Raw genomic sequence first — 26,955 nt, 5'->3', positions numbered from 1 at the left:
CCTCCCTTTCCTCTATATAGAAATCTGTCCTAAAAACAGAGGTTACAGACATCAAGAACATCCTGAGAGGGAGCTTTGACAGAAAGCAATTTCTGAGGTTTGTAACTATCCCACATCTAAGCAGCTCATAGTAATAAAAAAACAAGCTTCTTTTAGGGCACAACACACCACAATTTGCCTTGCATTATTTTTTGAGCTCAGCTGGATACCTATGAAACACCACTGCTGTTTTCCAAAAGTTCTTTACAAGGACTCCACAGCCTTTTTTCATAAAAGATGAAACACTACATTCAATTTACTTTCTTTAATAAACAGAGCTCTGAATAAGCTCAACAGAAGTAAAAGTCTGAACTGAACTGAACTTGGAGTGAGTAGTATGGAAGAATCATTATCTATTCTGACTTTGTTCTTTACATTTCCATATACACATTTATATACACAGTTACATTGTGTAGAGATAACTAGCTTTGCTTGCAAGAACACGTCAATATTTAAATTACAGAACTAACTAAATCAGGCCACGTGCCTTACAAAAAAGGTTTTAATCTTCAATGTCAATGCTGACGATAAACCTGCTTCAAGTATTTTAAAGCAATTACTTGCTGCCGCTGCCCCTGCAATTTCTCTAGTTCTTTCTTCAGCTCTTCTGAATACCATCTCTCCTCCTAAGGGGGAAAATGATAAAAAAAAAAAAAAAAAGAAGATGGGGAGAGAGACTATAAATTTGGTTGCTCAAGACAGTGGAACAATTCAATTTGAAACAAAGAACCAAGTGCAAGTAAAATACATTTCCAACCTTCAGTGAAGCTTGCAAGTCCTGGACTTCTTGTCGGAGCAGTGATACTTCATCTCTGAATAAATATATCCACAGAGTGGAGAAAATGAATACACGGTGGTTACATTTTGTCAATTACATACAAGTTGTAATGCATGTTAAGTAATCAGACTGATAGCCATGTACTACATAAATGTAACTTACATAATTATAAATATTTATTTTTAGGTTTTTTTTTTTAACTTAGAACAAACAAGCTTAATATCACTTTGCACATTGAGAAATGCTAAACATATTAAATGGATAAGTAAAGAAATAGATAAGAATAAAAAGTCTCATGAGAACAGAATGTAAATCTAAATCAGTGCATCAGCTCAGCCACATGAGTTCAGAATGACAAAGCTATGCATTGGAACATTTAACGGGTTTGCATGCCTTTGTTAAAAAAAGGACAGGTTTCTTCTCCTTCACTTTCCATATCATGGACTACTGGTAAGCAACAGCATACTATCTTACTCCTGAAATATGCAGTTACATAATTTTTCATCCACACAGCAATTTGGTATGCCCCACAGACATATTCACTTAATGATCTGAATATTTAAAGCCTTAGAATTTTAAATTCTCAAATTTCATGCTCAAGCCTCCAGCCATACAAGAACACAGAATCCAAGGCTATAACTGTTAGTAATTGATTCACACAGAATCCTTCAAAATCACAGGTCTCCTTACAGAGTTGCACAACTATACACACAAGAATATTGTTGCATTACTGAGATAGACACTCCAAATCAAGAGCACAAGGGTCATTAAAATAATGTAAAAATATTTTTTCTTACTGTTTGTACAGTGGCAATGCTAAGGGTTACACAGAAATATATATGTCAGGGTACCAGTGCCAAAAAATCCTCTCACTTTTATACCATATAATTTTATTGCTGCTGGTGTGCATTATCCCCTCCTCCACAGATGTTCTTTCAAATTATCTCATACTTAGTAGAAAATAAACCACCGAAACAAGTTATTCCTTAGCTGAACTGGTGAGGAATAAATTCAATCTACATTAGCATATTAACTGATGTTAATATGTTAGTGTAGATTGAATTTATTCCTCACCAGTCAGGGTCAGGGTCATCAAGTAGCAAGTGAAACATGCATTTGGACCAGTGGAGCAAGAACTCCAAGGTGGACCAATTTTAATGACAAAACAAACATGGGATATTGGGAGATTTACTTTTTTCAGAGGAAAATTTTGTTATGTACACATTATTCTGCCTGTGTGACAGATTTACTGGAGGTTTGCAAATACAACTTTACTGAGGCAGGTGTAGCTGCATTCCACAACCTGGCTGTGGGTGGAGAAGAGGGAGCCACTTTCTCATCAGTACAAGTCAATGAGCTAAGACTCAGATCTAAGATTATAAATAAAAAAGCAGGTGGAACTGTCAGCTGTATTGAAGTTGGACTGAACATATACCACACCTGCAATACCAAAGCATTTAATATGCCCTGGTCTTCACAATGCATCAAAGGGTTTGAGTTGTATAAAGCTAGTTTGTAGTAGAGATAAGGTAGTAGAGATAAGGGAGGAGAAAGGAATGAGTTTGCAATGTAAGGGGCCTCCTACAGTAGTTGCCTTCATATCCCCAATAAAATTTTGCTATTCTAAAATGAAACTTGAATTAGTTTAACCAGTGGAAAGTGCATGGTTGGAGGGGGTGGGGGGATGGTTTGAGGGGATTTAGTGTAAGTGATTGCTACACGCACTGTAACTTTGCTTTTCTTCCCATCATCCAAATCCTCACCAAATCTCCTTTTCTGCTAGCACTGTGACAATCCCTTCCTCCTCTCAGCACATCTGAGACTACCAAGTAGAAAATCCTTAGTGCCTTTTCATTATGGTCCACTCAGTTTTCCACTTGTAAAGCCAGTGCCTCTACCCTAGTATTGAGTTCTGATGGCCTTTCTGAATCACACTGGGGGAGTTACATGATTTACTCTTGAAACTTATTCATCATCCTTTACTGGGGAGTGGCAGGAAGAGAAAACTGTGCAATTCCCAGAACTTAACTTTTCCTATTGACTACATATGGAATTTCACCTCCCATTCTTGGTCCTAAGAATTGCACATAAGCTTCACACATGGAGAACAAGTGGGGTGGCTCCCTGCTGCAGGCTACAATATTTCTTTAATATGGAATTCCAAGGCATGGAAAAACATATTTATGTTGAATGAGAGTTTTCTCAAGGAAACAAGCAAATGAGTAGCATTAAAGAATGCCACACTAATAGGAAAATGTAGCTCATGTGTTACACAATGGCTCTCACCAGACTCCCTTTATTCCATCTTAACTCCCAGACCTCATCCACTTTTTCAATTACGTGAGAGAAAACAAAACTACTTGTCCTTAAACTGTCAGGAGCCAGGGAAAAATAACTAAATTTCACCAGCCAACATCTGGCTGACTTTGGAAATTTGCAGGCATAAAAATAAGAATTTCATAAACTATATAAACAATATAGTTATGAGCAATAATTCTCCCACATGAATGCTATTATCCTACAAAAGTATCACTTCAGGTCTAAGTTGAATTACTCCAAAAAGACTTAAATTAGGCATAAAAAGAATAGTCATTATTGAATAAATGTGCACATCAGAAGCCCAATATGACTTCATTAGTACCCCATCACTTTATCCTGTATAAAGCCTCAATTTTGATTTCTTTGGATGCAGCAACTGAGAGAAAAGGCAGCTACCCACAAGGAAAGAGTCATCCAAGACCTCTGCTAATGCTGGCTCCTACTGGCTTGCCAGCTTTGCTCAGTACTGGCTTGCCAGCTTTGGTCAGATCAAATACAGATATGCATTTGGGTAACAACTGAAACATGTCATCTTCCACACTCTTTTTTCACCAAAGAGTGACCCTCTCTTGAGTTAGTTACACAAATATATGTATTTCTTTCAATGTAATTATTTGTCATTTTGGCCTATATTTCTGCTTGTGAGAAAACATTTGAACTGTTTGCTCCCCAGGATCAGCAGAAGCCATGGGGTCATGTTCTATGTACCTCCATGCTGCTCACTCTGAATCTCCTGTGTACAAACCAGGGGAATGTGACAAAACAGCAGCATGGACTGCTCTTTACAGCAGCACAAAACAAGCACTGAACAGAAAAGGAATTAGCAGGAAGCAAGAGGAAACCTATAAAAATGTTACACCCAAGAAAAACCTTCCCAAAGCAACTGAGACTACTCAGTTAATATTTCTAGAGAAAGTTTCACATTATCAATTCCTGCTACATACCACTGCTCTCAAAAAAGAAACAACCTGATATTCTTCCTAGGGATGCATTTAATAATACAGTTTTGACCAAAAAAAGAATCAATAAACTAGTTAAGATTTCTGAAAATCAGCATGGATTTTCTGAAACACAGAAGGAGACGTACTGGCACACACAGAAACTTCTCAGATTTGCAAATAACTAGGTAATTAGGGAAGCTATTTAGGCAAATACTGATATTGTAATTCCCCAGTAAGTACCCTAATTAACTAAGGACAAAACTGGGTTTCTTCCCTGTCTTTAGGGTTATCCTCTTCACTCTCCCATGATGATATTTCAGCTCTATGTTAGAAATTAGGAGAAACCCATATTTTTTTCTGCCACACTTGTAAAAATCATTCTGGTCTATAATGCTAATTGTCTGCAGGATCAGAAACAGGTGGCTTAATACCATAAATATATGTATCTGATTTTCACCTACTGTCAGATCAGTATCAGACAATGTAAGCTACAAAATGTCTTTTAATTCTAGTTGGAAATGGGACATGAACATTTAAACACTTGACTGCATAAGTTCAAGTTAATAAAACCTTCAGTGTAACTAAAAGCAGCTCAACACCAGCACAAAGGCACATGCACAAATGAGTACTGTTTCACCTTTCTGGTGACAGATGACCTTCCCCTCCGTGACTTGAATCAATGCCAGAATTATGAACTGCTTCATAGTGCTTGAACAGCTCCTCTGCTGATCCATGAGACTTCATACAGAGAGGACAAATAAAGCCCTATTACAAAAAGGAAAAACAAACAAACAAAAATATGAAATACATTTCTTTTCCTTCTTATTTTTATACAGAACCGTAAATTTTGTTTGTGCGTTTAAGTAGTAAATGCAATTTCGAAGATTCATACTAATTCTTTCATGCTCTAATAAGAGTTTTTGTAATTAAAATGTTAGAAAATGCCTGCAAAAGGCACATTCCATTATTCAGTGAGTTTTTTCCCCCAACAGTATTACATACCAGCAACAAAATTTTACTTAGCAAAACAAAAAGAACTGTTCTGCAATTCCTTCCCCCTCCTCCAACAAAACAATTTTCCACACAACTTTTCATAAAATCACATTCTTATTCCAAACAGAAGGTAGCATCTGGAGTTTGGTCTTTAAAAAGGAGATATAATGATCCACTCTAAAGCACAGTTATTAATAAACCAACTATCTCCATATTGAAACTACTGATTTTAATATGGGCCAGACAACTAAGAATCACCTTTTACCTTTCATATAATTAATTGGTAAATGCCATTCAAATAAATACCACATCAAAAAAATCAGATCTCTACAGCCTTAAGAATCATAAATCCTCAATTTTCTTTCCAGCATACATACTACAAGCTTACCAGAGTGGAAATTTAGCAGATCAATGCCCTCATTCTACCCATTAGCCCACAAATGAAAACAGTGTTATGTTCCTCTTTATGTATCTCTAAACATTTATGGAGTGTTCAAGCTGCCACTTACCAGAAGTACCATCCGCCTAATTTTTCACCATTTATTACATCTGGTGTTGAGTGCTGGACTACACACTGACTCCTCACTCATGTGGTTATCATGCCAACTCTGAGCCCAATTCCCATCCACACTTCAGCCCATCACAGCAGCGACACTGAGACATTCCCAGAGTAAGAGCTAAAAACCTCGTCTCACATTAAAGACTCCCTGTAATTCCAAGCAGTGCAGAAGGGACCTCATGTAAGTGGGGTGCCTGTCTTTAACTTTTTTAAGGCCCCCTGTCCCTTTAACTCATTTCAAATATGTATTTTTACATTTATATGTTATCCTTAAGTTTCTTATGTCGCTACAAACTGTAGTCTATGCCGACATTAAACCAAGGCTCTCCAGCATCCAAGATGAGAGCACTCCTCTAAATGGGATTATCACACTTCACCTACCACAGGCTCACATATGAGTTATGGAGTACACATGAAGATTTTTGGCACTTTACTGCTCTTAACTTTGCATCTGGATGCTAACAGATTTAAATATTAAGACAAAGTGAACATAATGAATGCGTATGTTGATAACCACAAACAGCATTCATTTATTAATTTGGCATTCATAGTATTTTGTTTCACAAGTCACTAAGAATTCAACAACATTTACATGGTTTTAACCCAAGAAAACTACCATGATCAGCTACTCAAATGTAACCCCAGCTCTAAACAGAGCCTTCATAACCCCAGCTCTAAACAGAGCATTCATAACTTCTACTATTTATTCGTGCTTCAGAAATTAATTACTAATTAATTACAGTTGCTTGTCAAGTCCACCACATATCATATGGAAAACTAGTTTTGTCACAACTAGACCAAACAAAACAGAGTACTCTTTCCTAAGCAGGAAACAGGCATCAAACCTTAACAACCATTTATTTATTGGCAGAGTTGATCAGCACAGTTTCACTCAAGATTAAACCAAGTTAACTAATATATAAGTATAGGTACAGAATTTGTTCAGCTACTATGTTCCCAGTAATGTTTATCTAATGCAATTAGCATAGGATGCCAGTGAGAGTCACTCTGAGTGCAAGAACCAGAGGGATTTGCTTGGCACGCAGCCAACCCCCTGTAGTTACAGGGGGTCACAAAATATAGGATTGGGTTTTCTCCTAGTAAGCTTTATACAGAAAGAAGTCAATTTCACACAGTGCAACGACAGCATCCTTTCAGGATGAAACTCTACTAAGCAGTTCTCAGTGTTGTGTTTAGTTTCCCAGTGATGGGAAGGTCTGCTGTTCATAGAGAAAAGCTGTTCATAGAGAAAAGCATGTGTTCCTCACAGTTCCAGTAAGTGCATCTAGAAAGAATGAGTGCAGAAAATTGCTCTGGCCTCTCCTTCCTTTTGCCCTTTATCTCTTTTCATTTGAACAGCAAAATATGTTTTTTAGCTTGGGTTTCTTTTTTGTGGTTTTCTTGTGCTTGGGGTTTATTCTATGCAAATAGGAGCCCTAGAGAAGAGGAAAGAATAGATTACATGTGCAATTAGCCCAGGGGGACAGCAATCGTTCATCTCAATTATTGGGCAAAGCTAGCCAAGATTTCCAGGCAGGCAGGGAGGCAGATTTGAAGGCAAGGTCCACAAGGACAAGCAGCCAGAGGCAGAGCAGAGCTGCTGAGCAAAGGGAATGTGCTGCAGTTGTGAGCCTGCAGGGTGGAGGGAGACAGGCATATTGTCACTGGTAGATGGGAAACATGGACAAAACCTCCTCCTCTTCTTTTTAGAAACTGCCTTCCTCCCATACAAGCAGAGATAAAGCAAGCATCACCCACCAGCCACAGGCTCTCCACCAGCACTGTCATGATTGTGGCTGGCCTCAGTTTTGGGGGACCTGGCACTGTTGGGGTCAGCTCTCGGATGCACCCTCACTCTAACACAGCTTTTGCTGGAGGTCTGACACACAGGCTCTAACAGAATGAGCCGTCACCCTTCAGCAACAAGGTGCCCTTGCCATGGGAAATGTCATCTTTCCTGTACAGAGGCGGACAGGAACACCAGCTCCTACAAACACAGGCAACTAGCACTCATACATCAGAGCCTCAAACTGCACAAACCCAGGAATCAGCTGCACCTCACAGACTGATAATATCCAACTCTGATGTCAGCAGCACCAATTCAGTTGCCTTTACAGTAGGAAAATCAGAATCATCAGGATCCTTCAGGCAGCAGTCAGTAACAGGTAGAAGCATGTAAGTTTCCTGGATCTGTAACTATCAGCCCCAGTGACAATTTTGTTTGGAAAACTGGGTTGGTGGATCACTAACTTTATCTCTTAAAAAAAATTAAAATTAAATACAGCCAAATAGAAACATCTCTCAGTATCATCTTGAGATGAACTCTAAATATGTTCAAAAGTGTATTTTATTATTCTAAAGACAAACATGTAAGAAGAAGGGAAGAAATCTGATAGTCTGAGATGCTTAAATTCAGTAAACATTTCTGTCAGCTTGCAGGAATTTACATCAGGTCCAACATATTCCTACATCAGGACCACACCTGTCTTGGATAAAGAGGACATGGAGCAGCTACAACCTAGAGGTGTCATCAGAGCCTAGGGGAGGAGCTGAGGCATCCTTGCCAGTAAGCCTGCACCTGGATGGATACCTTAACTAACAGACTCCTTTACAGAAGAAGCAAGTTGAAAGTATCTTGAATTTTGGTTTCCTTTTAACATGTACTTAGGGATTACTTTGCATAAAGCACAGCCACAGAGAAGCAAAAGGTATTTCACATTCTTCATTTAATAATAGCAAAGACATCACTTACAGCCCCTTCGGTGCTGCACCATTGACTTGTTGCATATCTCGTGAGCTTAGTTGTTAATTGCAGCCCCAAGATGTGTGAAATGTCTCTGTTTCGGCCTGTGCATCCGAAGAACGAGTCAGAGCTCTTCAGTTTTTGGTCTTGAAGTTGTTTATTAAATCTTGTCTATAAAATTTTCTTTCTGCCCAGCTGAGATCTGCTCAGCAGGACAGCCAGCGGCACTCTGACCGCCCTTGGGGCAGAGTTGTCTTTTTATACTACAAACAATGTATATCATATTTACAATTATTTTCCAATACCTATCACCTATGTTAGACAGTGAACTTCTATTCTAAACCAATCCCAAAGTGCCAGCATGATAGCAGAAGATGGAGACCAAGAAGAAAAACGCTAGACACGCCAAAGTTGCTCCATCTTGTCCTCAAACCCCCATGCTAAAAATCCCAAAATCTACCTTTTCACCCAGTGATAATTTTATAATTACACTATTTAAACTTCTGTGACTTTCAGGTCCTCATACAAAGCTGGTAATTTGCTCCACAGGTCAAAATCAAATCCACAGGTGTTCTGGGCTGTGCACAGGCTGTCCGAGCCCCCCGGCAGGGGCCTCGGCAACTCTGGACACCTGGAGGGATGTACTGAGTTCCAAGACACCATAACTCATGATTCCCTAGTTGAAGTTTCTGGTTGGGTTTATCTTTCACTTTACACAGAAAGAAAAGAGCCTAAAAGAAGTTAAATGATGATTACTTGGGTTTGTTTTTATATCTTCTCACCAAGAAATGACAATTTATTGAATTCAAGGACTTTTGCAGATGCCTGACAGTTTCACAGAAAACAAGACATAATCTACAACTACATGCACTAGTTTTTATCAGCAAGAAGTTATTGAGATCACCACAGAATTTCTGAAGCCATGCACAGAAAGAACAATTTTTTTTAAAAGGCATTTAAACCAAACTCCAATATACATGTACAAACAAACAACTAGGAGACAGCACACAATTTACAGCTCAAAACAGACCCTGACCCAATAGTCCAGGCATTCCAATGAGAATGAGTGAGATGCTAAACTTCAAATCCCAATTTTCTGATCCCACAGGAAACATTTTCTTTCAGGAGGCCCATGGGCCATGCCAAGCATCGAGCACCACCACAGTACCATGCTGTTTGTAGTGGGACAGGCCTTCCTCAGTGCAAAGACTCCAAAATACATGGGTTTCACTCAGAGCAGAACAGAAACTGCTACAGAGAAGTTTTATAGGAAAGCATCTTGCCTCAGCTTGAGTTATAATGCCAAATTTCACTAAAGATCTCAGACTCCATGAAAGCACCAGATTTTTTTCAACTACCTTTCTCAAGATAGACTTACAAATAAGCCCAAAGAACAAAAAACTACTTATCTCCTCTAATAGTTGAGATTTATTTTCAAGCTTGATAATGTTAAGCTTCTCAGTGCTCTATCTCCTTAAAGCCATTCAAGGTAAATTATTTCTTTCTGGTAACATTAATAGTTGTATGAATCATTAAGATAGCATTCTTTGGGAAGTATGCCAGGATACTAAAAGCAACACTAGAAGGAAAATCGCACTACAAAAACTAGCGTGGGATTTGGGGTTTTTTTGTACTAAAATAATTTACAGAGCTATTAACTATTGGAAGAACTTTGACCTACAACATTGAAACACAGTGCCCAGCAAAAGCAGGGCACAGACCCACAGGCAGACAAGTGCACAACCAGACCAACTGCAGGCTACCATAGAGTCCTCCTAATCCTCACATAAACTATTCCCAGTTTAAAATCATGTAACAGGAAAATGAATGTGTAGGACTGAAAGGTTTCTGGGTTTCTGTCTTCTTAAATTGCTCTGTAGAACTAGGGGTGATGGGGTTGGCTGTGTAAAGAAGTATTTCAAAAATGTCAGCTTTTTCAGAATATTGCCTTACTTTTAATGATGTTTTTTTCATTAACTGAAGGCTCCCAACTGAGGTTTAAAAAACCCCCAACATTTACATGTAGATGTCTACTCCCCAATCACTACCAACGCAGAGCTATTCAACACAGTTAATGGAGCAAGAAAGCAGTCACCTGACTGAACAGATGTGAATACCTTAGGTAGGGTCAGCATAACACCTCCCAGGGCTCCATCACCAGTAACTGTAACTCAGACACCTCCATACAGATTCTTTCAATCTCTCTTCTTCTGCCAACTGCTCTCCTTTTGCCCTAAGCTTTAATGAAATGGTCTTTTAGAGCCAATATGAAATCTTGCCTTAATTAGTTAATGAGTGAAAGCACAGTTTACTTTACTCAAAGTCCCTCTTTCACAAATTAAAACTGGAGGACGGCTGAAGGACAGCCCATGGGCAAAACAGTTTTTACAGGATGGAATTCAGCTGTGCTCAGGTCCTTAGAATCCAAGAAATAAAGCACCTTATTTAAGTTTTGAAGTCACAGCCATAGCAACTCAGCATTCCTTAGCACCTTCTAGCAATATCTAGAAGATGATCTAGAGGATAGTGAAGCCAATCCCTTTTAAAACTGCATAGAATTGAATAAGTACTCCTATTTAGGATGCTACGATTGCTGCTGATCTACATCCGTGTGTGGTAGACAGCCATATAGCACAAATAGCTTTACAGAGCACAGAGCTGCATTTACTAATACAAACAAAGCTCCTGCAACATCTTGTATTTTTATTCCAGCACTTAGAACATGGGTCAAGCTTAGGGAACCATGGAACTTCACTGCTTCACTATTTTGCATTCTTGGAAAATATTTAAGTACTATGGTAAACAAAACAAAACAGAACAAAACAAAACAAAAAACACCAAACCAAAAAAGGCCACACCTTGACCTCACAACCTCAGAGAACCATTTCAGGATAACTGAAACTTTACCATATGGAAAACATTCATTACTATTTTACTGTATACATGCTATAGGACAGCTTAGCCCAAAACAAAACCCAGGATGCACTTTAACATGCTTGGCATTCACATGACTAGGCTTTAAGTTTAAATAGATTTGAGTATCTAAGTTTCACTATTGGCCTTCCAGAAATACCAGGCCAGCATTCCTAGCTACAGCCTGTTTCCAGTGAGCTGCATGACCAAAAAGCCAACAGCAGTGATTGAAGCCCAGGGCTGCAACACCTTCTGGCCACGACCTATGTCTGTCCATCTCTCAGAACACAGACCTACTCTCACACAGCTGTACTGTACAATAAGCTGTATGCTGTGAATAAAGTCCAGCATGTTTAGAAAACTGAAAGTAAGCTCACCATTCATGTTTCTTCCACTGCAGATGAACCTCCACAATTTTCCTCAATATAAGATACACATCTTCACCAGCATTTAAACAGTAAATCCAAGCTAAAACCCAGATATTCCCCAGTTACACAGTGATTTAAAGGCTGAAACGTTTTACATGATGGAAGATCAGAAACTATACATTTAGGGCCAGTGGAGAGAAACATAAGGGATATTTCAGAGCTGAAAGATGTATCAAGTAGCTTCTCGATTGTATTTTCCAAATATATATCAAAGCAATTAACTGAATCCTCAGGAAGTTCTCAGAAGCAGCTTAAACAGTCTGCCTAGACAGCAAGGGCAAGACTACATTTCATAATTTATTTCAGAAGGCCTACATATTGATTTAAAAAATCATGACATATTTTAAGTTAAAGAATAAAAAAATTAGGTCGCTCCTTTTATATATTGCTAAAAAGAAAATACAGTTGACATTTTTCATGTCTTTCACCAGATAAAACCCTTCCCTCTGTGTTTATGTAAACAGTAAGATGACAGTGGCTTTCTCAGATAACATCTCTATTTAATCACTAGAAAAGTAGGTAAAAAGGTCATGTTGAGTATAATTAAGACTTGCAGTCCATTTCAATTTTACAAGTATTTAAACTTCTGGACAAAGAGAGCAAAGATGTATTTATGTAGTATTTTATACCAGAATGTAGAATTGATTTCTTCCTAGAAAAGAAGCTGGATTCTTCCTGAGAAGAATAGAACCAACATAATTTCTAGTTCAGTTGTCTTATGTTTTTACTGCTGTTGATGAGTAAGACTAAAATTGTGTCACAACCTGCAAGACTACAACTTCGTCATCAGTTAGAAATTCTAATCCAGTGGGATCTCTATTTCTTAAAGAAAAGTCATATTCCATGGCCAAGTCAAATCAAATCAGTATCTCTAATTCTTCATTCTCTTAATACTGTTCAGATGTTGAAGGAAGTTAATATACTAATATAACTCAATCAATAATTTTTGTTTGTGTGCAAAGCAGGCGAGTACTGTTGAGGTGAAAACAGGCACCACAACCTAATTTGAGAAACAACTGAAAGAGAATAAAATATCAGCTTTAAAGCATTGACATTATGTTCTGTGCAATAACAGTCTGCAACACTCCAAGGGCATGCATAGAAACAGAAGATTCAATCAATTGCATCCACAATAAGAGACAGTCAGGGGGAAAAAACATAAAGAATGTGATCTTTTAAAGACTGACTTAAAAACCACACATTTTTGCACAACTACTATGCCAATTTACATTCTCTGTAATTCTGCTATGAAAAGCCTATTCAGAAAACATCAAGGTCATATCTTGCTTGTACTAGCCAAGAAATACATTCCTACCAAAAGTCTGGAAATTTATGAAGACTACCCAAAAGAAGTGTCTGGAAATTGCCTTAGATTTAGCCCAATGGTGGATAAGACAACAGATATTAACAGCCACTATATTCTAAATGCTGCAGGGGTATCATTCAGTGGTTGCTTTGGATGCCTCAGACAAAAACAGCACAGGAGGTCTCAAACTATGCCTCTGTACTGACTCACTGTTTAGATCATCTGAACATCCAACAGAGACTGTCAGGAAATGCAGGACACAGTTTAGAAATGTATCATTCCTTTCAAAGAAAAGAAAACAAAACAGAAGCCACCACACAGCTTTTGTTAGTGACAGCACTGTATACATGGAAGTTGGGAAACAATGTTTGGGAACTTGGCAATGTGTGGGACTTTCATACATCATTTGTTTGGCTAAGTTGGCTACACATGGACAGACATTTGCCAACATTTTGGTGGCTATTCCTGCAGCTGAATAGGCCACTGCATTTCAAAGCAAGGCTTCATCACATCTTGGGGGCAGGGGAAGTATTACACTGACATTTTCACCAGTTATCATAGGTTTCAACCCCTCCTTTGCAAAAGAGGGCTGCAGAGAGCTGCTCAAGAAGATGGCCATAAATCAGGCTACAGGTGAGTGGCAAGAAACCTTTCCCACAACAGGACACTGTAGGTGAGAATGCTTGTTACTGAAAAACAAAGACAATTCTCACTGCATGGAGGACAGAAAGGAAGGAAAAGCAAGGAAAACACAGGGGCACTTGCTAAAATTTTCATCAGCTGATAGGTGTACCAATGGAAGAAGAGCTAGCAAAGAAACTACATGTGAAATCTAAAGCAAGGTATAAAGGCTTTTGTTAATCGTGTAACAGTTTTTCAGGTCTCACAAAGTGTATCTAAACACTGCAACACATCCTATCTCCTTGCTTAAGGAGAGTTCCCTAGCAAAAATCCTGAACTCACAAGCTTCTTCAGCACTCTTTCCAACAAAAGGTATTTGAACTGTTCCCAGTACTATGTACTATCCACAGTACTAATCACAAGCAATACTACTAAATATTAACAGTTTAAATAAGGCAAACTGAGCAATGTTTCATATGTCTGCTACATAAGATGACACTAATAACATTTTATCATTGTTATAACGCTGTCCCAGAAAGGGCAGGGATTCAGTGAGGTGTGACAGCCTGGCTGTGTTGCTTTTTCTATGTGTTTGCTACAAATGCAAACTATTCTTTTCCAGCAGCAAACAATCAGCTTGCTTGTTGCCTTCTCAGCAGTCAAGCATGTTAAACTTTTCATACTAGTATTGACTATAGTTATTAACAGAATTCCCCACTTTTTCAATGCTTCTAGGCATTCTCACATAATAAAAGATCAAACTGAAAAACAAACCCCTCATATATTTTCTTTCTTTGTTTCTCACCTCTTACAGATATTTACCGAACGACAGTACAAAGAAACACAGCTTTAGTAACAGGAAAGAGCAACAGCTAGAAACAAGTGAATTTGTATTTCAAGTGCTACACCCAATACATAGGTTTATCAAGTTAAAAGATGTAATCAGCTCTTCAAGGGAAAAGTACTGACCAAGGAACTGACAAAAAGTCAGTGGAAAAACAAAAACTCAAAGTGGGCAAAAACCCAGCAGTCAATTCCATAAAATATGCTAAGCACAAGCAGCTTAAATAAAACAGTAACTTCTTCAGGTAATCAAACCACCTCTGATGGCTCACATGCCACAACCTACTAACACTATCACATCAGGAATGCCACAGCTTATTCAGGTACAGCACTTGCATCATGACCAGATAATAAAGAAAAGAAGAAGTTGACTTGACCACAACAGAGCACTACTGACAGCCTTTGCTTCAACAAGAGGCAGTGAGGAGTCCATCAAAAGCCATACTCAAGTTGCCTTGGCTCTGAGAGGTCCCACACCACTCCAAGAGAGCAGCACAGGTCAGTCTTACCACAGATCTTCCTCACTTTATCAGCTGACACTTCACACTTGATATCTCAATCTATCTCTAGAATAATCAATGTATTGACTCCTTCCATCATTTTTGGGAATAACATCCAACAATTTTAAGTTTTCCCTTCAAAAAGACAGTGTAAATACACATCAAGTATAAGGAAGGAAAAAGGCACTACCTAGCAAATATAACACCAAACCAAATAAAATCACATCACACACACATCCTAGAATAAACACTTAGATTTCAAAACTCAGCAAAAGTAACACAGGCAGAAGCAATGGAAAACTTCCCCTCTATACAAACCCATTCAGTGCACAGCAAGCTGCCCACCCCAAGAAGTCCAATCTACTCTCTCAAGGTTTGCAGCAAAAAGAATCAGATAGCCTTGTGCAGCTGGAGGCTAGTGTGAGTTTTACACTGCACAATTGGAAGAATTCAGAAATGCACTACAATTTACATCAATTAACTGAAACAGCATTTACATTTTCTTGAGGGCATAAAAAAATCCAGAAAGATTATCTATTAATTTTTTTCCTAACTATTTTTATAATTTTGCTGCAATACATAAGCTCTTAAACAGGTTCAAAAAGAGAAGTTTCTGAGTTTTTTTTATATTACCACCTTCTGTTCCCTTTACCTATCTTGCACTAAAAATCCACTTTTAAAAAAAGTTAGCTAATAAGAACTCAAAACACTTTTTTTCACAAAGGATGTGCCTGATCCAACACCATGTTTTATCATGATACTGAGTTTGATGTGAAGACAATCAAATAAGGAAACAGTCTTTTTAATAAGAAAATCAAGCAAAAGTAGTTTAAAAAGAGAAGTGTATATATCAGCAATGCAAGTCTTCCAATACTGCAAATATGTCACGTGACAGACAACTGCAAACCACAAAACTAGACATGAATTAATTCTTCAGGTGAATGTATACTTTGGAATCATGCACATGAGATCAAATTTTGTTTAAGCAAGGAATCAAAAGAAACAATTTAAAAGGCTGACAGCAGGAAAATATGTCGTTTATTTAAAGCAGCCCATCACCAAAGCTATTTAAACAAAATAAACAAGACCCACACTAGTAGCTGGGAGGTCACGAAGCTCCTGTCTTCCTTCTGTCCCAGTGTGCTCACTCTGGTAATGTTCAGACAGATCAGTGGGAGTTACACACACTTTCATACACAATGGACAGATGAAGCCCTGTGAAACGCATATTTGTTTATAAGAAACTAATAAAGACAAAAAATGCAGATCTGGAATCAAAAGTTTGAATTCTTATGTTGAAAGCTCTCTACAATCACCAAAAGCAAAGTATGTTTTCCTTTTGGAGAGAGACTTTTTAAAAACCATAGCAATACCATAGAGAAAGCAAGAAGGAAGAGTTATTAAGGACATGAAAATAAATAAATCTAAAACATGCCCTAGAAACTAGGACCATGCTGCATACCACTATGTGTTTTCCTTACACTCTTGGTGCCCCTTCGTGTGACAGAGGAACAAGCTGCATAAAATATCGTGAATGAAGCATTACAAGGCATTAAGCCACCTCATCACAAGGTTTCCCATAAGGGTGCTCAGATGTTTCAGACAAAAAGGGAGGAGTGGTGCAGTGAGACTGCAGAAATGCCTCTATAAATTAATAAGCAAGTTTGCAACAGCAGCAGCAGAGGCTGAGGCAAACCTGTCTAGTTAACACAGTTACATTACACTAAGGAAAGCACCATCTCACTGGCAGACTCACTGCAAGCATGGAATATTTAGCAACCCTGTACTGTTGACAGTTGCACTGGGACCTAAGCTGCAAAGGCAAGAGAAATTGAAATGTTTCCTCCCTGGGCATATTGCTCAGTGAATAAAAGACTTCATTATATGTCTGCCTGGGACGTGAAGTGCCAATATGGTCACAGACAGGACATGAGCAAATTTTTACCTCTTCTTGAGCAGTTTGAGCAGTCTGAATTCAGACTTTCCCACTCCTTCTGTTTCATACTACAATTCTCAAAAATCAGGATTTATTTCAACCAGGCTTGAGGAGAAAGGAAACATACAAATCTGCACAGATTTCACAATTATTCTCCATTTGAATCTTGCAGCAATACAAATTAGAAAATCTAGCCAAGAAACTGGAGTGAAAACAAGTTAATGGACTTCTGACTGCAGAAGAATGTGGAATATCAAGATAAAACAAACAGCAAACATTCTGCAGAGACCAACTATAGTGCTCCTGAAGAGAAGCTCCAGGAGAGACAAGACCTCAGGGAAGCAGTGAGGGAAAAGGAAGGCTAACAGATTCGAGTAGCGTTACATGTGAATTTAAAAACCCATCACCAGGTTCGAGCTCAGTTTCAAACAGACTACGGAATTCAGTGCTAAGGATAATACCCAATGCAAGTAATGATGGAATTTACTTTTTATTAATGTAACAAATGCATGTCAAGAGTGACAAGGCAGCCTTTGGTCTGACCCAGTTTCAACTCAGTAGAAAGAACAGCCAATGGGGCAATAGTGCAGGCACATCATCACACATGCCAAGAAAACACCACTCCATTAGTAGTGAGGTACCCTATGGCACCCACAAGCTGTACAGTCAGCGATGCTGCACTCATATTAACAGATCTGTATCATTTTAACCAAACTTTAGAAAGGAGAAATCATCCCATTGCATGTTTTTATGCCTTAATCAACTACGAAAGTAGTAAGATTTTTAGTCGTCAATTTAAGAATATTTATTTGCTTCAGGGACTGTTAAATATGCACACAAAACAGACTAGGACTCAAAAATGTGTGACATGTAGAACATGCAGCAAAATATTATGGAATGTCTGATTACATTGACTGCAATAAGGCATTAAGAAAGTAGAAATAAGCAGATGCACAGATAGGATTTTAAACAGCACAGTGAAAGTTTCTCTTATCTTGTATCAGACACTGGAGTATTTGAATCATCACACATTTTACTCAGTGTAATAAAGGGCACTTTGCTCCATTTAATGTTTCAATAGGGGCAATTAACCCTGCACTGTGTATGTATGTTAAGCTCAAAACATTTCCCAGATAGGTAATCAGGCTACATTAGCACAAATGAGCTTCAACAGCCAGTGAAGTCAGTTTGCATTTTTCAGAGTTAATGACAGACAACACTGTAAATACAAAGACATTAAAATATGGGATTGCAACAAGAATAACAACTTATTCTGATGATTAAATATGGCATGCAGCACATGAAACACATGAAACACTGATAGGATTTATACTCCAAATACATTTATCTACCAAATAAAATTCAATATATTTGATACTTCACTTGAAGGAAGAGGTTTCCAATATACATTATAGCTTAGCAGAAGCAAGGTGAAACTGAAGTACAAGCATGATAAAATGTCAATCCTTGTTTTTTGCAGCTCTCATGAAAGATTTATTAACAAGGAGTCTTAAGCTTACATCTCATTGCTTTTAATTTTAATAATTCATCTCTAGAATTACAGCAAGAATTGCTTGTGATTACTTGGATAGATAAGCCTAATTAATAGTTACATATAAACATGGCCTCGTCATTATTTTCATTTAAAAAACAAACAATTTTTAGAATATGACATTTGCAACCTGATATTTAAGAAGGGCATCAAAAGTTACTCCAACAGCTCCATGGAAGCAGCATCCAAGATTTAAGACACCAGCCCCGTGAAAGTGCACAGTACCTCTGAGGAGCCGTCGTTGTTCACGTCCACAGCATTTCCAGGCGTGGCAGATGAATCCGAATCCGAGCTCTGAGACCCACCTCTACCTGGAGTCTGAAATAGATGGGCAAGACAAAAGTGAGAGTCTACATTTTAATACTTAATAAATATTTAATAAAGCACAGTACATATCCTATGCAAAGGCGCCTCTTCTACTTGTTGGAATACAGAGGTATTTCCCCTCCACAAGAAGTGAACAGGTTGACAAGCAATTATATAACTTTCAGCACAACACTTCAAAAAGAGCTTCTATCCAACACTCTCCATTCATAAAAATCCAAGCAGATACCAGAAGCAAAGGCCAGGATTTTAAACCACTTCCTCTCATGAATGTTCACAACAAAACAAAAACTTTGGCTAAACTCTGCCCTTGTATTACTCTTGGTGATGTTAAATTAGGCCACTGTATCCTACAGGAAAACAGTAGAAATTACCATCTAGAAACTTTCATTTGTAGTAAATTAGTATTATCCTACTTTCTTGATAACTTGTCTACATTATGGACAAGCCCTTAAATATATGAAAGACAGAAAACTGAAGTTTGAGAACCCTGTTGATTCAACAAGCACATAAGCAGGTACACTGTCTTGATTGAAAAAAATAAAAGTAATAATCAAGCCTGTGGTAAAGTTAAAACATGCTAATCAGTAAGACAACCTATAAAGACATATTCTATGAATAGGCTAAAAATCAAAACTACAGTATTGATTTAAAATTACAGACTTAGATAAAATCAATGAATAAACTTTAAATACTACATGATTCAAAATCTGAGTAGATGGATTTTATCTTATAATCCTTATTTAAGTATAGCTTTGATTTAAATTTGTTTTAACTTCTCTTACTCATCTCCAGAATGTCACTGCTTAACTGATGCAGAAGAGTAAGCATTTTCAAAGGAAACATCATTAAAAAATTATCTCAATATGTATATGCAATCCTAGTTTCAACAAAGAACAAAAAGTTCATTCTCTAGCACCAGTATGACAATCTCAAATGGGATAAAGTAATGCTACAGCTGTATTTTGGCCCATCTGGAAATACTTGTAATGCTATAAAGGATTTTATATTTTAATATAAGAGGATAAAGAATTTAAATATATAGATTGAAATCTACAGAGAGAGGGACAGAATTTTAGTTTCTTGATCTTGGTGCCTCCAAAATCTTATCTGGAAAAGAATTCTCTTGCTCAAATAGTTCCTTTTTTTTGAAGACAAATCAGTTATATAACCTATTATAAGAAATCTGAAGCACACATTATTCACATTCTTTGAATATTAAGTATATTTTCCTGCTTTGTTTTAAAAAGGTGTTTTATTTTCAACTTTCATAGATAACAAAGATAACAAAGCCTTTTACTTTTTATCAAATCTAAAAAATATGTTATAAACAGATGAAGTTTACTGATTAAGGACCTAATTCCCAGTGATATACACCTCAGTTTAGGAAAGGCTCTGAAGACTGGCCAAAGGGAAGCGAGGAGTGAAGCACTAAGCTATGGGGCCTGGTGACAGGAAGAGAAGACAACCATCTCTCCTTATTCCAGCCTTCTCTGAAGTTATCAGTTATGTGATCAACATACTCTGGTTTTCCTACTCCATGGCTTTTTCACTCTAGCTGTATTGTATTTCTAAAGAAAGTATGAACACCACTTCCTTCTAGCACAGCATACAAAAGGAATAGGCAAGGCAATGCAAGCTCTGCAAGGTAATAATAGGAGAGGCAAAAAGGGGGTAAGCAGACATACCATACACATACAAAATATGTCAAAGTGAAGGCATTGGTACTTCCTCCCAGGGTTACTGATACAGACACTAAACAAGGTGCATCCCAGCATGGACCACAGGTGCACACACCTCAGGCTTCCACGTGACATCAAACGGAGAGGGCCAGCTGATACACTCAAGGGCAGGGCTGCCACTCAGAGGGACCCAGAAATGCCAGAAGAAACAGCCCAAGGGGAACTCTATGCAATTCAACAGGGACAAATGCAGAGTCCTGTGCCAGGGAAGGAGAACTCCTGGCAGTAACAGAGGTCCCTGCTGAAAAGGACTGAGGCCTTGTGTCAGCCAGCACGCCAAACAGGAGCCTGCAGCATGCCCTGTCTGCAGAGATGGCTGCCAGGAGCCTGGACTGTGCTAACAAGGAGCACAGCCAGCTGATCAAAGGAAGTGATCACTCCCCACTGGCCAGCAGCCAGTGGAGCACATCAGATACTGCTCTCCCAGTCCAGGGAGAACACTGATAAACATGAGTTTAGCAAAAGGCCACCAACACATCTGGGGATGAAGCATCTGACCCATGTGAGAAGCTGAGGCAACAGAGCCAGCCCAACCCGGAAGTAGAGACAGCTTTGGGAGTGCCAAACAGCAGTCACATCACCACCCATGAAGAGGCCATCAAACAGAGGAAGCCAAGCTGGTCTAAGCTTGGGAAGACCACAGTGGGAAGTCCAGACACAAAAACTGTAATGAGAGATTCCTACTGGATGTAAAGAACAGCTTTTCCAGTATGAGATAGGCCTGAGCAACTTGCTCTTGACCTCCAAGCTGATCCTGCTAACTGCTCAGACCAGGGAGCTCCTGAGCTCCCTTTCTGCCCCAACTGTTCAGTAGCATTAAGAAGTGCTGCCCACAGAAACACACACCCTGCAGGAAAGCTTTGAAATGCAAGGTAACTCCATGAATGAACATGTGGGTTTTGTTCCATTGATAGTCAGAAGAATAATATCTAAAACAAATGGTAAGTTGAAGCCAGGTCTCCCAGGAAGACAGGTAAGTTAGAATACTGCACCTAATGTTTCAGTGGCACTAAGAGATGGTCCAACTGTGTCTTTAGACAGGCAGCATCTACCTCCACTTTTGCAATATCTGAACACTTTCAGCATAGCTAATGATTCATTTTGTCCCAAAACCAAGAATCTTCTGTAACAATTAACATAAAATTTTCTTCACCTCCTACTGTAACTCCTTATCCAACACTACTGCACATTTTTAATTGTCCATCCCATTTCACCCCAGAGTTGACTCCATTTTGCAATGAGATTTGCATATTAAGTTTTGCTAGTTCTAGCACTACAAATTTGAGATTATTACAACCTCCAGGTTGCAAGCTCTTCTGTTATTACTCCACTTTACACTGCTATTACTCCATGGTTGCTCAAAGTACTTGCTTTATGAAACACTTCAGGACTTGCTATAATCACACTAATAAGCAGTGGATGGCATGTCTTATTGCACGCATTGTATGACAGAAGTTATTACACAGTACCTGGTAAAATCCTTTAACCTTTCAAAAATCAATGTGTGCTCTTGAAAAGAGAAAGCATAATTCCAGGCTAGATTTAGAAAGCTTAGTACAAATGGTGACATTTACTGGTGAGTGCCATGCATGGGAAAGAAGAGTGAGAAGGAAAGAGGTCATTAAGTAACTTTCAAGTTATAGTTCATAGTATCCATTTGCAAAATGGATACAAAAAATTAAATAAAATATTGGAAGAATGTTAAGGAAGCCAAGATCAAAAACAAAATTAATTTATCTTTCAAGGTTGTAATGTAATTTAAATATCCTTCACCGACCATATAAAGAATGGGACATTGCAAAGGTGTTTTTTTAATTGATCATTGCATCATCAAATGGGTTCACACACACAGTCATGCTATGCTCCCATACCACTGTGGTATCACATTCCATTAAATAAAAAAGGAATCACAACACATTGAACAATTTGGACTTTGTGATCTATGAAAGGACTCAGAACGATGGTCTTTGTTTTCAGATGGGCTATACAGGGGAGCAAATAAATGACTTACTAATCCCAGAGAAAAAGGAAATTTCCACACAGGCTTCTGTGTATGTATAGTTATAAAAGTAGCATTTGACATCTGAAGGCATACCCAGAGTTGAAAGACTAATGCAAAGTTAGTCTTTGATCCAGCATAGTTCTCTTCTAGCTGTCAATTACATTTGTTTACTCTGCAGAGAAACCTGTTTCTACTGCTAGCCCTAGAGTTGTAGAAGTAATATGCTAAACTTCATCATGCTGTTCTCTATGTTTTCTCAAAACTGCAAACTAATATAAAGAAACATCATTAACAACAAAAATTATGACAATGATTACAGCTTGTTTTCTGAAAAGGAATAGAAAATTATATAATGAGTGAGTTGAGTTAATGCTTTAATATGAGGGAGTATAAATATGGACCATTACTGTGTCATTTTTGCATAGTCTTTTATCTGTCTATAGCTACATTCCTTTCAGTCAGAAGACTCTTTTCAGCAATTTTAAATTCAGAATAAATTAAAACCTTTGAAAAAATATGTAAAGCCTTGAGAAAATGTGAAAAAATACAGATTTAACAGTTTTTCCAGCACAGATTTAAATATGACTACTAAGGGTACTACTACAACCATAAAAAGGCCCTGAAGCAACAAACAAGGCACAAAAATGAGAAGGTAAGAGGGCCAAAGCCCTTTTTGCCAAAGAACTCTCGGTGCTCAGAACAGTGTATCTTGCCACACAGAACAGTATCACCATTTACTTCTAAAGCAGTGTGATGCTGCTTTATGTAAAATGAAATTACTCCTGACTTCAGAGGGCATAAAACTTTTCTTTCTCATCATGCCATCAGTTTCACACAAGCACACTTTGTGCCCAGGAAGAGGCACACGTGCTCCCTTTGAGGAGAAGGCAGAGGCACAGCTGCAGTTCAGCATCTATCCAAGTAAATATGCTATCTAGTGAGCCCTGCACTTATAAATGTGAAAATTATAAGTCAGGCATGAGATGCAATGACTTCAGACAAGTAAATACCTCTGTGCCTGAGCTTGGAGTAAGAGAAAAGGTGACTGTACTACCCGAGCTACAGAAATGCCTGAAAAGCCCTGTTCTCCCCCAGACACCAAGATCTCAAGACCAAGAACTCGAGCATTAGTTAGAAACAGAAAGCAATAGAAGAGCAGAGAGCACCCAACAGAGCAGAGTAGCCAACAGTTGTAGACTGTTAAAGACAAATAATGGAGACAAAAACTACTGCAAAAGTAGTCACACTGCTCCAATAGATGAGTCGCCCAGTAAAAAATCATGAGCAATGGGAAGAAGGCTCAGAAGGAGGTCAAAGTAATCAGTTTTCTACCAGCTGAAAATAAATGCCTCCTCCTTGCCAATACAAGAAATGAGCTCTGCTTTAACAGGCCAGAGGCAACTGCCACTGTCCCATAGTAGATTAACAGAGAGATGACACAATGCCCACAGAAGGCATCAAAGCTGAACACAATAAAGAAAAGGCTACTACTCAAATTATTTGGGCAGGAAAGGTGCATCTCAGACATTCCATGCAGATGCCTTTGGGAAAAACTACCTTTTTCTAGATCAGTATGATGAACAATGAAACCAGGAAGTGACAACAACATACCAAAGGGGGTGTTATGGTGCAAACATACAACACAGGTGGATCTCTGAGATGCCATGTTGAAAACACACATAAAATTTAGAAACTTGTAAAAAAGTTTAGAAGCTTGTAGGGAAGATGTAAAATGAGAAGCTAGTTGAAGACAGCATGGAGATGCTAACCTCAAAAGCCAAGTAAGTAATATTTAGTACATAATACTTTCTACTTTGAAAATATGTCATTCAAAGTCACAGCGAAGATGCTTTTAAAAACAGAAATTACAACTAGGGATGAAACAGAAAGGTGATCAAGGCAGAGAAGTAGTATAAAAAATAAACGTTTGAGGTTTAGAAACTTCAGGAATCAGAAACTATAAACCATATCTTTGTTGTCTTCCTCCTTTGCAGCTTGTCAGCCAGCTGAGTTACAACAAAAAGGAATGTAATAAAGAATTCCTTTTTTCAAAAAACATGCTTTCGTAACTCAAGATGACCAGCTCTCTGGCTAGAGTGACATCACCTATAAGCATATAACAAACCAAACAGATACGCAAGAAACTATGTTTCAGTGACAGAAAGGCAGGAGTTTTTTGCTAGCTATACAAATGATGGACAATCAAATGGTCACGTGGAGGTTCCTTGTCCTTCAAATTACTGCACAACACACATGAAAGATATTAATAATTATGTTCTTTATTGAAATATCTGACATATACCTAAGGTTCATTTTTAATATCAAAGTACAGCAGAAGTATTTTTCACAGTTTGCCAACCAGAGTGCAAGTCAAAATGGTATGTAAGTACAAGGTTGTGCATGCAATCACCATTTTTACAAAGTGCCTAAAGCCCCTTTTAGTATGAGGTGAATTTTTAAAAACCTAGTTATTTTCCGCAATTAAAGGTTAACACCTTCAAAAATCTTGGCATTTCTCTGCTTAATTTTTAGGCAGAAAGAAGTCTGTTTCACCTTTCCTGACAATAATCTCATAATTTTCAGGAGCAACTGGAGAACTATTTGTTCAATCTTTTAGGAAAAGATGTCTGTTTCTCACACAGAAACTTTTGCTTTGACTTTAGATGTTAATAAGATGTGTTTAGCAGAATTCCTACTTAGGGGCAAATATCCTTTGGCACTGTATGAAGCTTTTTCCTCTTTTACAGAAGCCTTCCTTGATGGCCTGGTGTTTCTCAGAATCAATAAACACCCAGTTAACTGCTGCCAATATTTAATTAGGTCCGTACTAAGTTTCCCTGTTCGTTAGCAAGGCTTCCCATTAAGCTTCAGGAAGGAAGTTCTTCCTTGTAAACACGAAGCTCCAAATAGACCAAGATCTTCACCTGCTCAGGGTCTACGACTGAAAAATAACCAGAGAAATGTTTTACACTGAAAAAGTTGGTGGTATGCTTACTTTATTTCCTCTAACTCTCATTCTTGTAACAAGGCTTCTTTGTAAGGCAGATAAGGAGAGCAAGCCAGCGTTTCCAACGAAACACTCTTTCGCAGAGGTGTTACACAGACAGCACGCTTTGGAAGCAACAGCGGATAAAACGGGGAGAGCAGCTGGTTTTCGCTCTAGCCGTGAGCGCCTCCTGCGTGTCACGGACCCGGTTCCCTGCCGGTGCGGGATCTGGAGCGCTGCCTGCCCCCCGCCGCCGTGACTCACCCCTTCTGGGCGCATTCCCCGCCGAGCCCGTGGCCGCACCGAGCCGGCACCGCGCCGGCACCTGCCCCGCAACAGCGCCTCCCGGAGCGCCCCCCGAGCCGCAGGCCAACTGCAAGGGGACCAGCACCGGCGCGGGGATCTGGGCAAGCCACAAGGGTTTCAAAAACGAGTGGCACAACTTGGCCCGGCAGAGCTGCCGGAAAAGCCGGCTCCTAAAACACGGGAGGCGGCCGAACGGCGTTAAGAGCCTGCTGCCTGCCAGCCCCCGAGGAAATCACCGCAGGTCCCGGCGGCGGCTCTCCCCAGGCCGGGCTTCCCTTTATCCTGCCCTATGAGCGGGCGGCCGCAGCCGCGGCAACGGGCGCAGGCGGCGGGCGGAGACGCCGCCGCGCTACGGAAAGGAGCCACGCCGGCCAGGGCCGCCCCTCGCCCCTCCGACAGGCCGGGCCGCGGGAACCGCCCGCCGCCAGCACCTCCGCCCAGCCCGGGACGCGACGCCGCCCCCAGCCGGGACGGCGGGCCCGGCCCGTCCTGTCCCGTCGGGGCTCGGGCCGTCCCCCAGCGAGAGGACGGGGGCGGACAAACTCACGGCCTCCGGGGCCGCGACGGCCCTAACCCACACCCTGCGCCGCAGGACGGGCCGGACAGGGCCGGTGGCTCCGGCTCTGCCGCGGGGAGCGCGGCTCCGAGCCCGGCCGGCACCAGGAAGCGACACCGGCGCGGCACCGGCACGGCACACCGCCCTCGCCGCTGGGGCGGGCCTCGCTGCCTTACCCGCTGCAGAATCCGCCTGAGCATGGTGGTAGAGCGCGGATGCCGCCGGGCAGCCGCGGCCAGGCCGAAGGGAAGCCGCGGGGCCCCGCAGGAGCCCGGTGCGGCCCGCTCGCCCCGTGACAGCCGCCGCGGCCGGGGAGGCGGGGCAGCCGCCGCGCTCCGCCCCGGGGAGGGGCGGGTCCCGTGGGGAAGGGGCAGCCGCCGCCCGGCGGCGAGGAGCGGGGGAGGCAAAGCGGGATAGAGGTGCGGGATGTGCCGGAGGCTGCTCCCGGGACGGGATGGGGTCTGCGCCCTGATCGCTCCGCGGGGCCCGGGCCCCGCTCCTTCCCCCCGTACCGGGCCCAGCGCCGCAGCTCTCGGTCTGTCCCTGCGCCGTGCCCGGGGTCTCCGCT

At 40.0% G+C, this 26,955-nt stretch overlaps 1 protein-coding gene across 2 annotated transcripts in view; it reads right to left on the bottom strand.

Annotated features, from left to right (window-relative positions):
• The window catches only part of EEA1 (early endosome antigen 1), a 61,066-nt gene extending 34,381 nt beyond the window's left edge, over window positions 1–26,685 (bottom strand). The window contains exons 1-6 of one of the 2 annotated variants that reach the window (XM_058022217.1): window positions 26,564–26,685; window positions 18,697–18,789; window positions 16,076–16,198; window positions 4,715–4,842; window positions 797–851; window positions 600–665 (exon numbers count right to left, since the gene is read on the bottom strand). In XM_058022217.1, the coding sequence (XP_057878200.1) occupies window positions 600–665; window positions 797–851; window positions 4,715–4,842; window positions 16,076–16,198; window positions 18,697–18,789; window positions 26,564–26,587 (489 nt within the window). In that variant the 5' untranslated portion in view covers window positions 26,588–26,685. The remainder of the gene's footprint in view (window positions 1–599; window positions 666–796; window positions 852–4,714; window positions 4,843–16,075; window positions 16,199–18,696; window positions 18,790–26,563) is intronic. The other variant, XM_058022218.1, reaches the window with a different exon arrangement.
• Between the last annotated feature and the right edge of the window lie 270 nt (window positions 26,686–26,955).

This window comes from Melospiza georgiana, chromosome 4, assembly GCF_028018845.1.
Source record: "Melospiza georgiana isolate bMelGeo1 chromosome 4, bMelGeo1.pri, whole genome shotgun sequence".
NCBI classification, from domain to species: domain Eukaryota; kingdom Metazoa; phylum Chordata; class Aves; order Passeriformes; family Passerellidae; genus Melospiza; species Melospiza georgiana.
This window is presented reverse-complemented; position numbering and strand designations above follow the sequence as displayed.